The sequence below is a fragment of the Antedon mediterranea genome, chromosome 11 (genome assembly GCF_964355755.1).
Source record: "Antedon mediterranea chromosome 11, ecAntMedi1.1, whole genome shotgun sequence".
NCBI classification, from domain to species: domain Eukaryota; kingdom Metazoa; phylum Echinodermata; class Crinoidea; order Comatulida; family Antedonidae; genus Antedon; species Antedon mediterranea.
The window spans coordinates 22,127,560-22,140,021 of NC_092680.1; the positions used below are offsets into that span (position 1 = coordinate 22,127,560).

At 30.8% G+C, this 12,462-nt stretch overlaps 1 protein-coding gene across 3 annotated transcripts in view; it reads left to right on the top strand.

Moving 5' to 3' along the window:
- The first annotated feature begins 4,417 nt into the window (after positions 1-4,417).
- Positions 4,418-12,462, top strand: part of LOC140062606 (uncharacterized) — a 28,402-nt gene continuing 20,357 nt past the window's right edge. The window contains exons 1-3 of one of the 3 annotated variants that reach the window (XM_072108893.1): positions 4,418-4,746; positions 9,712-9,900; positions 10,203-10,304. In XM_072108893.1, coding sequence (XP_071964994.1) covers positions 4,525-4,746; positions 9,712-9,900; positions 10,203-10,304 — 513 coding nt within the window. In that variant the 5' untranslated portion in view covers positions 4,418-4,524. Of the gene's footprint in view, positions 4,747-8,820; positions 8,940-9,711; positions 9,901-10,202; positions 10,305-12,462 lie in introns of those variants that run through there. The other 2 variants (XM_072108894.1, XM_072108895.1) reach the window with 2 other exon arrangements.

Sequence of the window (12,462 nt, forward strand, 5' to 3'; positions counted from 1 at the left end):
GGCATCCAACAGTGTATACACCAATTGGCATCCAACAGTGTATACACCAATTGACATCCAACAGTGTATACACCAATTGACATCCAACAGTGTATACACCAATTGACATCCAACAGTGTATACACCAATTGACATCCAACAGTGTATACACCAATTGACATCCAACAGTGTATACACCAATTGACATCCAACAGTGTATACACCAATTGACATCCAGCAGTGTATACACCAATTGACATCCAGCAGTGTATACACCAATTGACATCCAGCAGTGTATACACCAATTGACATCCAGCAGTGTATACACCAATTGACATCCAACAGTGTATACACCAATTGACATCCAACAGTGTATACACCAATTGACATCCAACAGTGTATACACCAATTGACATCCAACAGTGTATACACCAATTGACATCCAACAGTGTATACACCAAATACAAATATAAAAACACACATATATAAAAAAAACAAAATAAAAGCCTAATAGTTAATGTAATATATAGATTGGCGACAGGGTTGGTATTGATAAACTGGTCACTAGTTGGAATGGCAGTGAATCCGTGGAAAGTATAATGATTTAGACATGATTGTCACCATAAGTCAGTCACAGATGTAGACGTCGTTCATAGAAATCCATCTGAATATGCATCTTTGCTGTTTTTATTGATTAACTTAGTATTCAATTGTCAACAAAATACATGTATTGATTTTGATAATTAGTATAAAGTAATTTAGAACACTGATGATTCCCAAGTTGACCTTTGACCGAGGAGTTTCAATGTCGTGGAACGCCTCTTTCTTATTGATGAATCAATGTATTGATAATATCAATTCCTAGTCTAACAATATATAATAATACTCTTTGGCTCTTGATAGCTTTGTAATAGTAGACACGTATCCCAATCAATATGGCTATTATTATTTGTGTAAATCAAGAATTGCGGATGATAAGATTGTAAAGGTTTCATTTTCCCCATGGTTCCACCTTGGTCTATCTGTCTGCGAATCAAAAAGCTGTAGCTGAATCTTTATGAATTACTTAAACAGGTTTGTTTTGCCCTATGACACAACAAAGTTGGTTTTGTCTGAATCTTTATGTTTACTGTGTAAAAATAGTTAAATCTAGTCAAGTATGGCCAAGGCTAATTTGAAAACGTTAAAAAGGTAATAAAGTAATAAATCCTGAATTATTGTTAATCGTGAGTTATTCATTATTATTTAAAGACAACACGCTAATTTATTTCAATAAACTCAATCACAACAATACACAATATAGTGGTGAAACAGTGGTTTCTAGTTAGGCTGTATTTGTTAGTTTTAATGAAACAGTGGTTTCTAGTTAGGCTGTATTTGTTAGTTTTAATGAAACAGTGGTTTCTAGTTAGGCTGTATTTGTTAGTTTTAATGAAACAGTGGTTTCTAGTTAGGCTGTATTTGTTAGTTTTAATGAAACAGTGGTTTCTAGTTAGGCTGTATTTGTTAGTTTTAATGAAACAGTGGTTTCTAGTTAGGCTGTATTTGTTAGTTTTAATGAAACAGTGGTTTCTAGTTAGGCTGTATTTGTTAGTTTTAATGAAACAGTGGTTTCTAGTTAGGCTGTATTTGTTAGTTTTAATGAAACAGTGGTTTCTAGTTAGGCTGTATTTGTTAGTTTTAATGAAACAGTGGTTTCTAGTTAGGCTGTATTTGTTAGTTTTAATGAAACAGTGGTTTCTAGTTAGGCTGTATTTGTTAGTTTTAATGAAACAGTGGTTTCTAGTTAGGCTGTATTTGTTAGTTTTAATGAAACAGTGGTTTCTAGTTAGGCTGTATTTGTTAGTTTTAATGAAACAGTGGTTTCTAGTTAGGCTGTATTTGTTAGTTTTAATGAAACAGTGGTTTCTAGTTAGGCTGTATTTGTTAGTTTTAATGAAACAGTGGTTTCTAGTTAGGCTGTATTTGTTAGTTTTAATGAAACAGTGGTTTCTAGTTAGGCTGTATTTGTTAGTTTTAATGAAACAGTGGTTTATAGTTAGGCTGTATTTGTTAGTTTTAATGAAACAGTGGTTTCTAGTTAGGCTGTATTTGTTAGTTTTAATGAAACAGTGGTTTCTAGTTAGGCTGTATTTGTTAGTTTTAATGAAACAGTGGTTTCTAGTTAGGCTGTATTTGTTAGTTTTAATGAAACAGTGGTTTCTAGTTAGGCTGTATTTGTTAGTTTTAATGAAACAGTGGTTTCTAGTTAGGCTGTATTTGTTAGTTTTAATGAAACAGTGGTTTCTAGTTAGGCTGTATTTGTTAGTTTTAATGAAACAGTGGTTTCTAGTTAGGCTGTATTTGTTAGTTTTAATGAAACAGTGGTTTCTAGTTAGGCTGTATTTGTTAGTTTTAATGAAACAGTGGTTTCTAGTTAGGCTGTATTTGTTAGTTTTAATGAAACAGTGGTTTCTAGTTAGGCTGTATTTGTTAGTTTTAATGAAACAGTGGTTTCTAGTTAGGCTGTATTTGTTAGTTTTAATGAAACAGTGGTTTCTAGTTAGGCTGTATTTGTTAGTTTTAATGAAACAGTGGTTTCTTGTTAGGCTGTATTTGTTAGTTTTAATCTTTAACGAGGCATACATAATTAGCTTTTAAATAATTCGTTACTTGAAATATAGTTGTAAAAATATGCTGGTCGAAAAAAGTTATGCTTAGAATGTTTTGGCGAATTTAAAAACTAAATATTGTTTTTAAAGTTTAATCTGAGTTTTGTACTTAATTTACAGGCATAATAGGAAATAAAAAGAACTAATTACTAATTTACACAATTTTGAAATATTCCTGAATAAATAAATTAAAGTTTAGATAAGTGTAATTGATTGATTTTTAAAATATTTTCTACTTTCCATTTTTAAACCATGCATCACATTAATATCGCGTGTTATTGAATCTAACTTTATTACGTCATTTTATGTGTTGCAAAAATCGAATTTACGTGTGTTTTTAATTCTCTACTACATAGTAATACCATGGAGAAATAAGGTTAGCGACTAATCAGTTAACTCCATGGTAATACATACAGCGTTTTCTCTCTGCAACCAAGACGCATGTTTTGCTACCATTCTATTATGCATCACTTTCCTTTTTCTATTAAAATATCAGCAAACGACCTAAAACGTTTTCAATCAATTTAGATAATAGAGAATTCTTAATATTTACTGTAGGTGGTTATATAATTCCACAAGCCCGTTGCTTTAAGCTATTCTACAAGACATAATGATAAGTATAACGCTTATAATATAAGCAATCAATATCATTCTACACGCTCACTGCTGTTAGCTATAAGTTCACACAATTTTCGATTTATTCAATTCAAAATCAAATTGCAACAAGTGGTCAAGTACACAACATTACTGATTGTTGTAGTGGTGGTCCAGTGGTTAAATTGCCCTTTAAACAAAACGTTAGTTTGACATAAGTAGGCATAGAAGAAGTTGAATCAAGTGGTCAAACGTTAGTTTGACATAAGTAGCCTAGGCCTGTTAAGTAAAAGTCAAACCATTAGTTATGAATCATTTCATTTCAAGAATTTTAATAATAGCAAAAATAACAATACGTATGATTAAGTCATTTTTAAGGACTATTATTGGGTTATCCTGTATTAGAAAACAATGTTTCTTGTCGCATGCAGGATTGATCTTGATCAATGTTTCTTGTCGCATGCAGCTAAAAAGAACAACTACAAAGCAACATAAAACATTTCAGGAACAATGGCTTACAACATGAAGTATAAGTGTTATTAGAGTAATTTGAGTTAATTAATACCAATAAGCGAGTTGAAAAAAAACCACATTAATTAAAATTCGTAATTCAGTTAATATTTCATTTGAACGGAACAAATATCGGTAGTTATGTTTCTATGGCGTGTACCAATTGAAATATTGTTAAGTGAATTTGAATAAATGTGAAGGTTCAACCGATCGTTAATTATTTGTCTTAACTAAATGGATTATAATTGATATGACGATGAAGCGTTATTGAGCTAAATTACAAGACAAAAACAAGAAAATGTTTTTAGGATTATCCAATTGTTGCTAGCCAACTAATATTGATTTCATAACACAGACTAGTCAAAGCAAATACCTTAATTTGCATATAGTGTCTATTCAAGTGTATCGTAGCAATGCATAGACATTTTGCATAATTTCTACGTTGAAGTTGAAACATGTTCCTTTTTAGACTACGTATCTCTTGATACCTCGCACAACGTCAACTTAATCGACTTTCGGTTTGTAAGGAGTTAGTTATTTTTGCCGTAAACCAAAATGTATTGTACACTTAATTCACAGCGTTACAATGTTCAGATAACGTTTAGGAATGGCAGCTATGATAATCATACAAAATAACTTTTCTGAAAAAGCGTTTTACAATCTGATGCTTCCAGTTTATCAAAGGATTGACTTATAGATACTGGATGCTTCCAGTTTTTAATAATTGACGTGTTGATACTGTTATTAATGCAGAAGTTTGTATACATTTAAAATAATATATTCTTTAGAAATGGCGGAACAAGATGAAACTGAAGTGAAACAAAGCAGTCAGTTATGGGCACAAGCGGTACGAAAAGCCTTAGAAAGTGTACCACAAGAACAAACTACTGCATCACCATTAACATCACTTATTAATGAAGCCGTAGAAAACAAAGGTGATATACAAAAATGGGACAAAAAAAGAAAAGAAATTGAAGATTGGAAAGACAAAAGACTTAATGCGTCTGCAAAGGTATGGCTCGAGCTTATTTAATTTTAAAGTTTACATTTGGTTAAATTTTGTGTTTTATGACAGCATGCCTACCTATTGTAAGCAACCACACATTTTAACATTAATTGTTTTTGTTATTTCAATATCATTACCCTGTTTGTAGTAAAAACATTCTTTCTTCAGATGCGATACTAGTTAAGCTAATCTTAATATCATTGCGTAGGCAATTGTCTGCAATACTTCTGGAATTCACAAGTAAACAGTATAATTTAGTTACAATTGTTTGTTGCTTCAATAATGGTGAATATGAGAAAAAATTGACAAAAATAGTCTTGAATTTCGTCATTTAACTAGCTTTTAATGGCGGACCTCGATTTGTATACCGTACTGGTTCAAAATGGTCTCCTCCAATTCTTGTTGGATATTTCGACATTTACCTTATTGCAAAAATTGACTGATTGAAAGTCGTCAATGTTCAAATTGATCAAAACGTTTTTTTACGAATGAGTTGCGATAACCTCAGGTTTACGTCATGCTTTGTGGAAGTACAACTAATAAGTAATAATAAATTGCCATTAATGTGTTGCCATGGTAATATAGTAAACTAAAACTAACCTATATAGCTATGTTGAACAATTTACTTAATAATAAATAAGATGATTCTATCCATTGTTGTAATTATTATGAGACATGATAGTTATTGAGCTAATTTTTTTCTAATCATGTCATTACAGATATTAAGTAGAGTGAAAGCGTGTCTCAGCAGTTGACTATTATTATTCCTATCATGGGGAGAAATAAGTTAGGAACATTTTCCTATACTGCGGTATTTCAACTTTTAATAACAGTTATATAAACAAACATTCTCAAAGTCATCGTTTAATTTGGTTTTCACTTTTTATTATCATCAGATACTCTGTTTATGCATTCCACGTGTTTAGAGTGAATGGTCACTCTCTTGAGGAGTGTCCGTAAGGACCACCGTTAAAAATCATCATTGTTTTTCAATTATCACAGAATGAACTTCAAGCGATTAAATCATTTCAGAGAATGTTAACCAAACTTAAGGAAAAATATTTTTTTTTAGAGTGTGTTCATTATTATATAATTGATTTATTTGAAACACTCGCCTTTCCCTGAAAGGAATATTTCAATACTGACTTTTCTTCGGAAACGACATTTAGTGCGTTTGCTATTTAACTCTTTACTAACAATGTAAACGACAATTCTTTGTTGAGAATCAAAAGGGTTTTAGGAATGAAAAAAAATAAAATGTCCACTTCACATCCGTTTCATCACCATCGTCACCATCAATCGATCGATCATTCATCAGTTTTAATCTTTCCTAGTAGTAATAGTAAAAACGTATGCTAGTACTTTACCCCTTACGTTTCATCATCACCATCGATCGATCGATCATACCAGTTTTAATCTGTCCTAGTAGTAATGGTAAAAACGTATGCTAGTACTTTACCCCTTACGTTTCATCATCACCATCAATCGATCGATCATATCAGTTTTAATCTTTCCTAGTAGTAATGGTAAAAACGTATGATAGTACTTTACCCCTTACGTTTCATCATCACCATCAGTCGATCATATCAGTTTTAATCTTTTCTAGTAGGAATGGTAAAAACGTATGCTAGCACTTTACCCCTTACGTTTCATCATCATCACCATCAATCGATCGATCATATCAGTTTTAATCTTTTCTAGTAGTAATGGTAAAAACGTATGCTAGTACTTTACCCCTTACGTTTCATCATCACCATCAATCGATCGATCATACCAGTTTTAATCTGTCCTAGTAGTAATGGTAAAAACGTATGCTAGTACTTTACCCCTTACGTTTCATCATCACCATCAATCGATCGATCATACCAGTTTTAATCTGTCCTAGTAGTAATGGTAAAAACGTATGCTAGTACTTTACCTCTTACGTTTCATCATCACCATCAATCGATCGATCAAACCAGTTTTAATCTGTCCTAGTAGTAATGGTAAAAACGTATGCTAGTACTTTACCCCTTACGTTTCATCATCACCATCAATCGATCGATCATATCAGTTTTAATTTTTTCTAGTAGTAATGGTAAAAACGTATGCTAGTACTTTACCCCTTACGTTTCATCATCACCATCAATCGATCGATCATATCAGTTTTAATTTTTTCTAGTAGTAATGGTAAAAACGTATGCTAGACTTTACCCCTTACGTTTTATCATCACCATCAATCGATCGATCATATCAGTTTTAATCTGTCCTAGTAGCAATGGTAAAAACGTATGATAGTACTTTACCACTTACGTTTCATCATCACCATCAATCGATCGATCATACCAGTTTTAATCTGTCCTAGTAGTAATGGTAAAAACGTATGCTAGTACTTTACCCCTTACGTTTCATCATCACCATCAATCGATCGATCATACCAGTTTTAATCTGTCCTAGTAGTAATGGTAAAAACGTATGATAGTACTTTACCACTTACGTTTCATCATCACCATTAATCGATCGATCATATCAGTTTAATCTTTCCTAGTAGTAATGGTAAAAACGTATCCTATCCTTACGTTTCGTCATCGACGTAATCGATATACACAAAATCATTCATCATTATTGAACCAACATCCAACATTTAATAAGTACTAATTATCTTGATTATATGATAATAATTATTGACCATTACATCTGTTAATTACACAAATCCTGCTGGAAATAAATAATAAGCGGGTTTTACAAGAAATAGGTAATGAGATAATGTCCCAATGACATAACTTTTTGACGTTTTATCGTCAAAAATAATATACGTTACAATCCGAGTAAAGTAGTAGATTTATTGAATACATTTTTTCTAAAGCGATTGAAGTATTGTTGCACATGCTGGGATTACTATACATTTTGTATTATTTAATTATAGCTTCAACTATGAAATATAATTACATCTTTGATCGTGACAACAATAGGTATTATGCTAGATAATCAGTTCAATTATTTATCATTAACTGAAAAGTATTGAATATATGAATAATAGAATCACTAAATGAGATTGAATGGATGCAGGATTTTATCGTCATTATTATAATAAGGAACGGTTCAAATAATTAATATCAAAGTAGATGTCGGTTAGTATTCACAAAGTGATCGTCTTTTGCAATATCAAAGCGGTCTATAGTAGTAATCATGAATGAAGAAGTTCACTTCGTTCATAAAATGTTGAGTATTACTAAGTTATGTAAGGCCAATTCCTACTGAGTTTCAAAATAAATTGTTTTTCTATCTAAATTTATTCAGTTGTGCCTAGACTAAGTTCCGGTCATTCGTCGTTTTTCATCAATGAACCTACATTTTATTTTGTAGGCTATAAGAATTATAATATATTTATGTCTCATCAAATTGTAATTCACAACTGCACCTTACCTGCACTTTTGATTTATTTCGTTTATTCGGAAACATCGCAATCGCAGTATTTAAAAAAAAAAACATAAACATTCAAATAGGCCTATCAATATTTTATACGATTGAAAAATGAAAAAAAATAAAAAATAATTATTTTATTTTCACTTAAATCAGTAGTTAATGAAGAAGGAGTCCAAATAATTAATTATATTAATGAGAAGAGGAGTATAATATAATATTTTGTTTACCGGACAAATAAAATGAAATCCATCTGGACTCACTCTCTCTGACAGGTGGTGGTAGAATCTGACACCATACCCCTTTCGCAAGGCCGCCCTCTATAAGTCACCACCACCTTCTTACAGAGTCAATCTTGGTATTCAAAGGACCAATCGAACCGTGACTAATAAATAAGCAGAGTAAAGTTACCAAATCAACTTCATTTAAGGTGTTATCTGTTATTATAGTGGTTGTGTGATTCTACGACAATTGTATTCCATCGATTATTCCCTTTGATTTAATCGCAGTTTGAATATCTTTACGGATTTTGCTTTGCTATGTTTTTCCATCACCACCGATTTACATCACACAGTGTTCCACAGACGTTAATTTGATACCTCTCAACCTCATTGTTCAGTGGTAGCTACCCACTTCCGATTTCGAAGATTCTGTCATTTTTGCGATGAATTCCTCAGCAGAGTTGTTGTAGGAAATTACTTGTTTTTCGTCGTTATGACGTAGTCTGTAAGGACTTCATACATCTAGATATTTGTTATTTTAACCCCTGATTTAATACTTATACCATCAGTAATCAAGTAAGTACTTAATTTAAGTATTCCTCTTTTCGTTTTAATTGACAATGCTTTATGTTCCAGTTGCCTGCCATGTTGATAAGTGTTGAATTTGACCTTTTCCTGTCAGATTTTATGGTAGTTTTAATATTCCATACAATACAAATTAAGTATTAAAAAATGTACATGACTTTCATGACTTTAGCTGTGCAGTACTTAAATTATATTAATGTTTTTTATAGTCTTGTTATTTTATTTTATTAAATTCATGACCAACAGAGACAAAACAAAGAATACAATAAACATTAGAAGAACTTTTAGAATTTTAGATTTAAAAACGGATAAACTACTAAATAACAATCATTATAAAATTCAAATCAAAGTATTGCAATTTTGAGCAGAAATAAACCTCTTTTAATAACATCTTTCTACTGCTTGCCAAAAAGGTACATGATTCCTTGAGCAAGTACGACCAGGAAAATTGAATTTCAACAAAGAAATTGGGTCACAATTTTGTATTAAACATGTGTAAATGCACCATTTGTGATCTGCATACAAAGCATCTGCGTTCAATTCACCTGATTTGTAGTAGGCTTAAACTGTACAATACATTTTTTAAGACCAAAATTAATCAAGTTCAAATTATTATTAGAATTTAATAAGAATGAAAGTCCCAAAGATATGCAAGTCCCCTTCTAGATTGACTGAATGTTGGTATTATAGGACTTAAGGAAGATGTCTGCCAGTGCAAACCTTTCAAGTCCCCTATTAAATTGACTTAATGTTGGTATTATAGGACTTAAGGAAGATGTCTGCCAGTGCAAACCTTTCAGATACTGCATCTTTAGCATCAAGCGGTAGTGTACCAGGCGCTCCTGTTATGAACAGATTACTGTCACTTTGTTTCCGTGGTGAATGGAATAGTGTAGATCAAATGCTCAGATCCATGGAAAAGGGTGATGCAGATCTCTCTAAACCAGACGAGGTACGTACTTCTCTCATGCTTGTTCGTGTATCTCTTCAAAAATAATATCTATTAAAAATTGATTTTTCTGAATACAAATAGTATTTACATATTCTATTCTTTAAATTCAATAGCGTTCATAGCAATAAAATCCCTACCAAGAAAAAAAAGACTATTGATGTTTTAAAAAAGAAATATTAACTATTTAATTATTTTACACATCCATAATTTGCCAAAGCAATAATGATGAATCTGAAAGGTACCTTAATGGTAGGCTTTTATGTTTTATGATACTCACAATATCTATTTTGGGGAATTCCTAGGATACTGAAGTTACACCGTTAATGTTAGCAGCAAAGGATAACAAGTTTTTTGCAGTAGAAAAACTGCTGGAATTAGGAGCTCCAGTCAATGACAAAGCAAAGGTAAAATCTAAATCTTTACTTTAGAACTAATTTATTTTAGAACTAATCAATTTTAATACCTGACCCACAAAACCAAGTGACACAGGAAATGGCAACAAAATAGTAGAAAGCGTCATAAGACAAGACACAGGTAAAACGTCATTTAGCAAGAGGATGATTTATTTCAACAATATTTTTATTTATGTTTTCTTGTTTATTTAAATATATATTACATTATGCACATGGTTTTTTTTTGTCAATGACGTTTAATTGATTTTTGCGTCTAAACATTAAAAAAAACTAAATGCCAAATAGTTTATCAATCAGCTTTAGATCTCAATTTATTAAAAATGAAACTACTTAAATTACTAGATAAATCTAAATTATTGTATTTTAATGCTTTCTTTTGTTTTACACTTTTGACTTTAAATGGCCTTACAAGGCCATGATGGAAAACACCCTAGGTGAATCAAATGTGTCCATGAATAAGCAAAGTTTATTATTAGGCTACATATATCTGGAATCAAGAAAGCTAGCTCCCCAACCAAGAAGTTAATAAAAAATAAATTAGATGTTTTAATTTTTTTCATCTACAATTACTAATGAAAGAAATTTAAACAGTTATCATATTTCAAATTATTTACGCTCTGATCGCTTTTCTATTTTGACTGATGTAATAATTACAATGAGGAGTGTTTTGGTTATTAAGATCTTTCATTTAACTGTTGGTTGTGTAACAATTACAATTGTAATAAAGATCTTTCATTTCTCATCAATATCGCATTTCTTCCTTTTGTGGAATTAGAAGTTTAGATTATATCATATTCACATGAAATAACAAGTATATTTAAATTCTATGCTTACTCGTTTTATTGAGAAAAACAAATGATGTGCAATACAATGGAAACAATTGCTTTGGAAAGAGTGCTATTAAAAACAAACTGAACAAAAAGTGCAAACACACTGTTTGCGTAGGCTTACTGATTCAATTGTAATTATCTTCAATAATCAAAGCATAAGAGATATTAGGAACTTTTTTAGAATTATATCTGTACATTTGACCACTGAAATTTAATTAATTTTCTGTAGAATAATAATTCTGTGCATCGCCGACTCGGTGATTACTATATGCATTTTGTGGTATTTATCAAATTTATTATCAAAAGTGTTTGAACAACCATTTAATAACATATTTTATTGATATTTCCAATGTTGATATAACATATAAAATGAATTATTAAAAAACGTAATTATTAATTATAATTAATTATGATCATAAATTAATTGCATTATTATTATTATTTTGATAACTTTCGTAATTCATGCATTTTCAACAGGAAAACATGAATATAAATGGTAGGAAGGATCAAATAGATGTACAAGAATGAACTAAACATTTAGTCAATAAAACCCTTTTAAGTAGTTTGTTAAAAAAACTAATACTAAGAGTAGTGGAATTTGAACCTAATTTGCGTTTCCCAATCATCATAATATAAATGTGTTGTTATGGATGGATATTTACATATGGCTAGTGTAAAGTTGGTATCCAGGTAATTTGGTTGAAACTATGGCTTCAGTATTCATACATTTATAAACAATGAAGTAGTGTGCATATTGTTTGTAGATGGTTTTACTTAGAATTCATATGTTAATGGATATTAACTGTTGATTAAGTCATTGAGTAGCCTAATGTTTAATCAGATTCTATTATTATATACAAATTGAAATCTTTAATTAATCTTTTTTTTAAAATATACTGCATCTACCCGGTACTACCAGGTATAAATATACTGCATCTACCCGGTACTACCAGGTATAAATATACTGCATCTACCCGATACTACCAGGTATAAATATACTGCATCTACCCGGTACTACCAGGTATAAATATACTGCATCTACCCGGTACTACCAGGTATAAATAATGGCGTTGAAATGCATATTATACTCAGTACTACAAAATAAAATAAACAAAAATGAAAATTTCTGATCTTTACACCCTCTATAGTGCTTTGTAGTATCGTCTTTTGACGTAAAGTTTTCACGTATATTGCTGGAAAACATTTGTTTTTTATTTATAAATTGATAGAATAATTCAAACAAAAAAGTATGCAAATTATAATTTTGTTTTCTTTTGCTTAAAAATAATATCCGCATATAGGATGCAATAATACTGTGC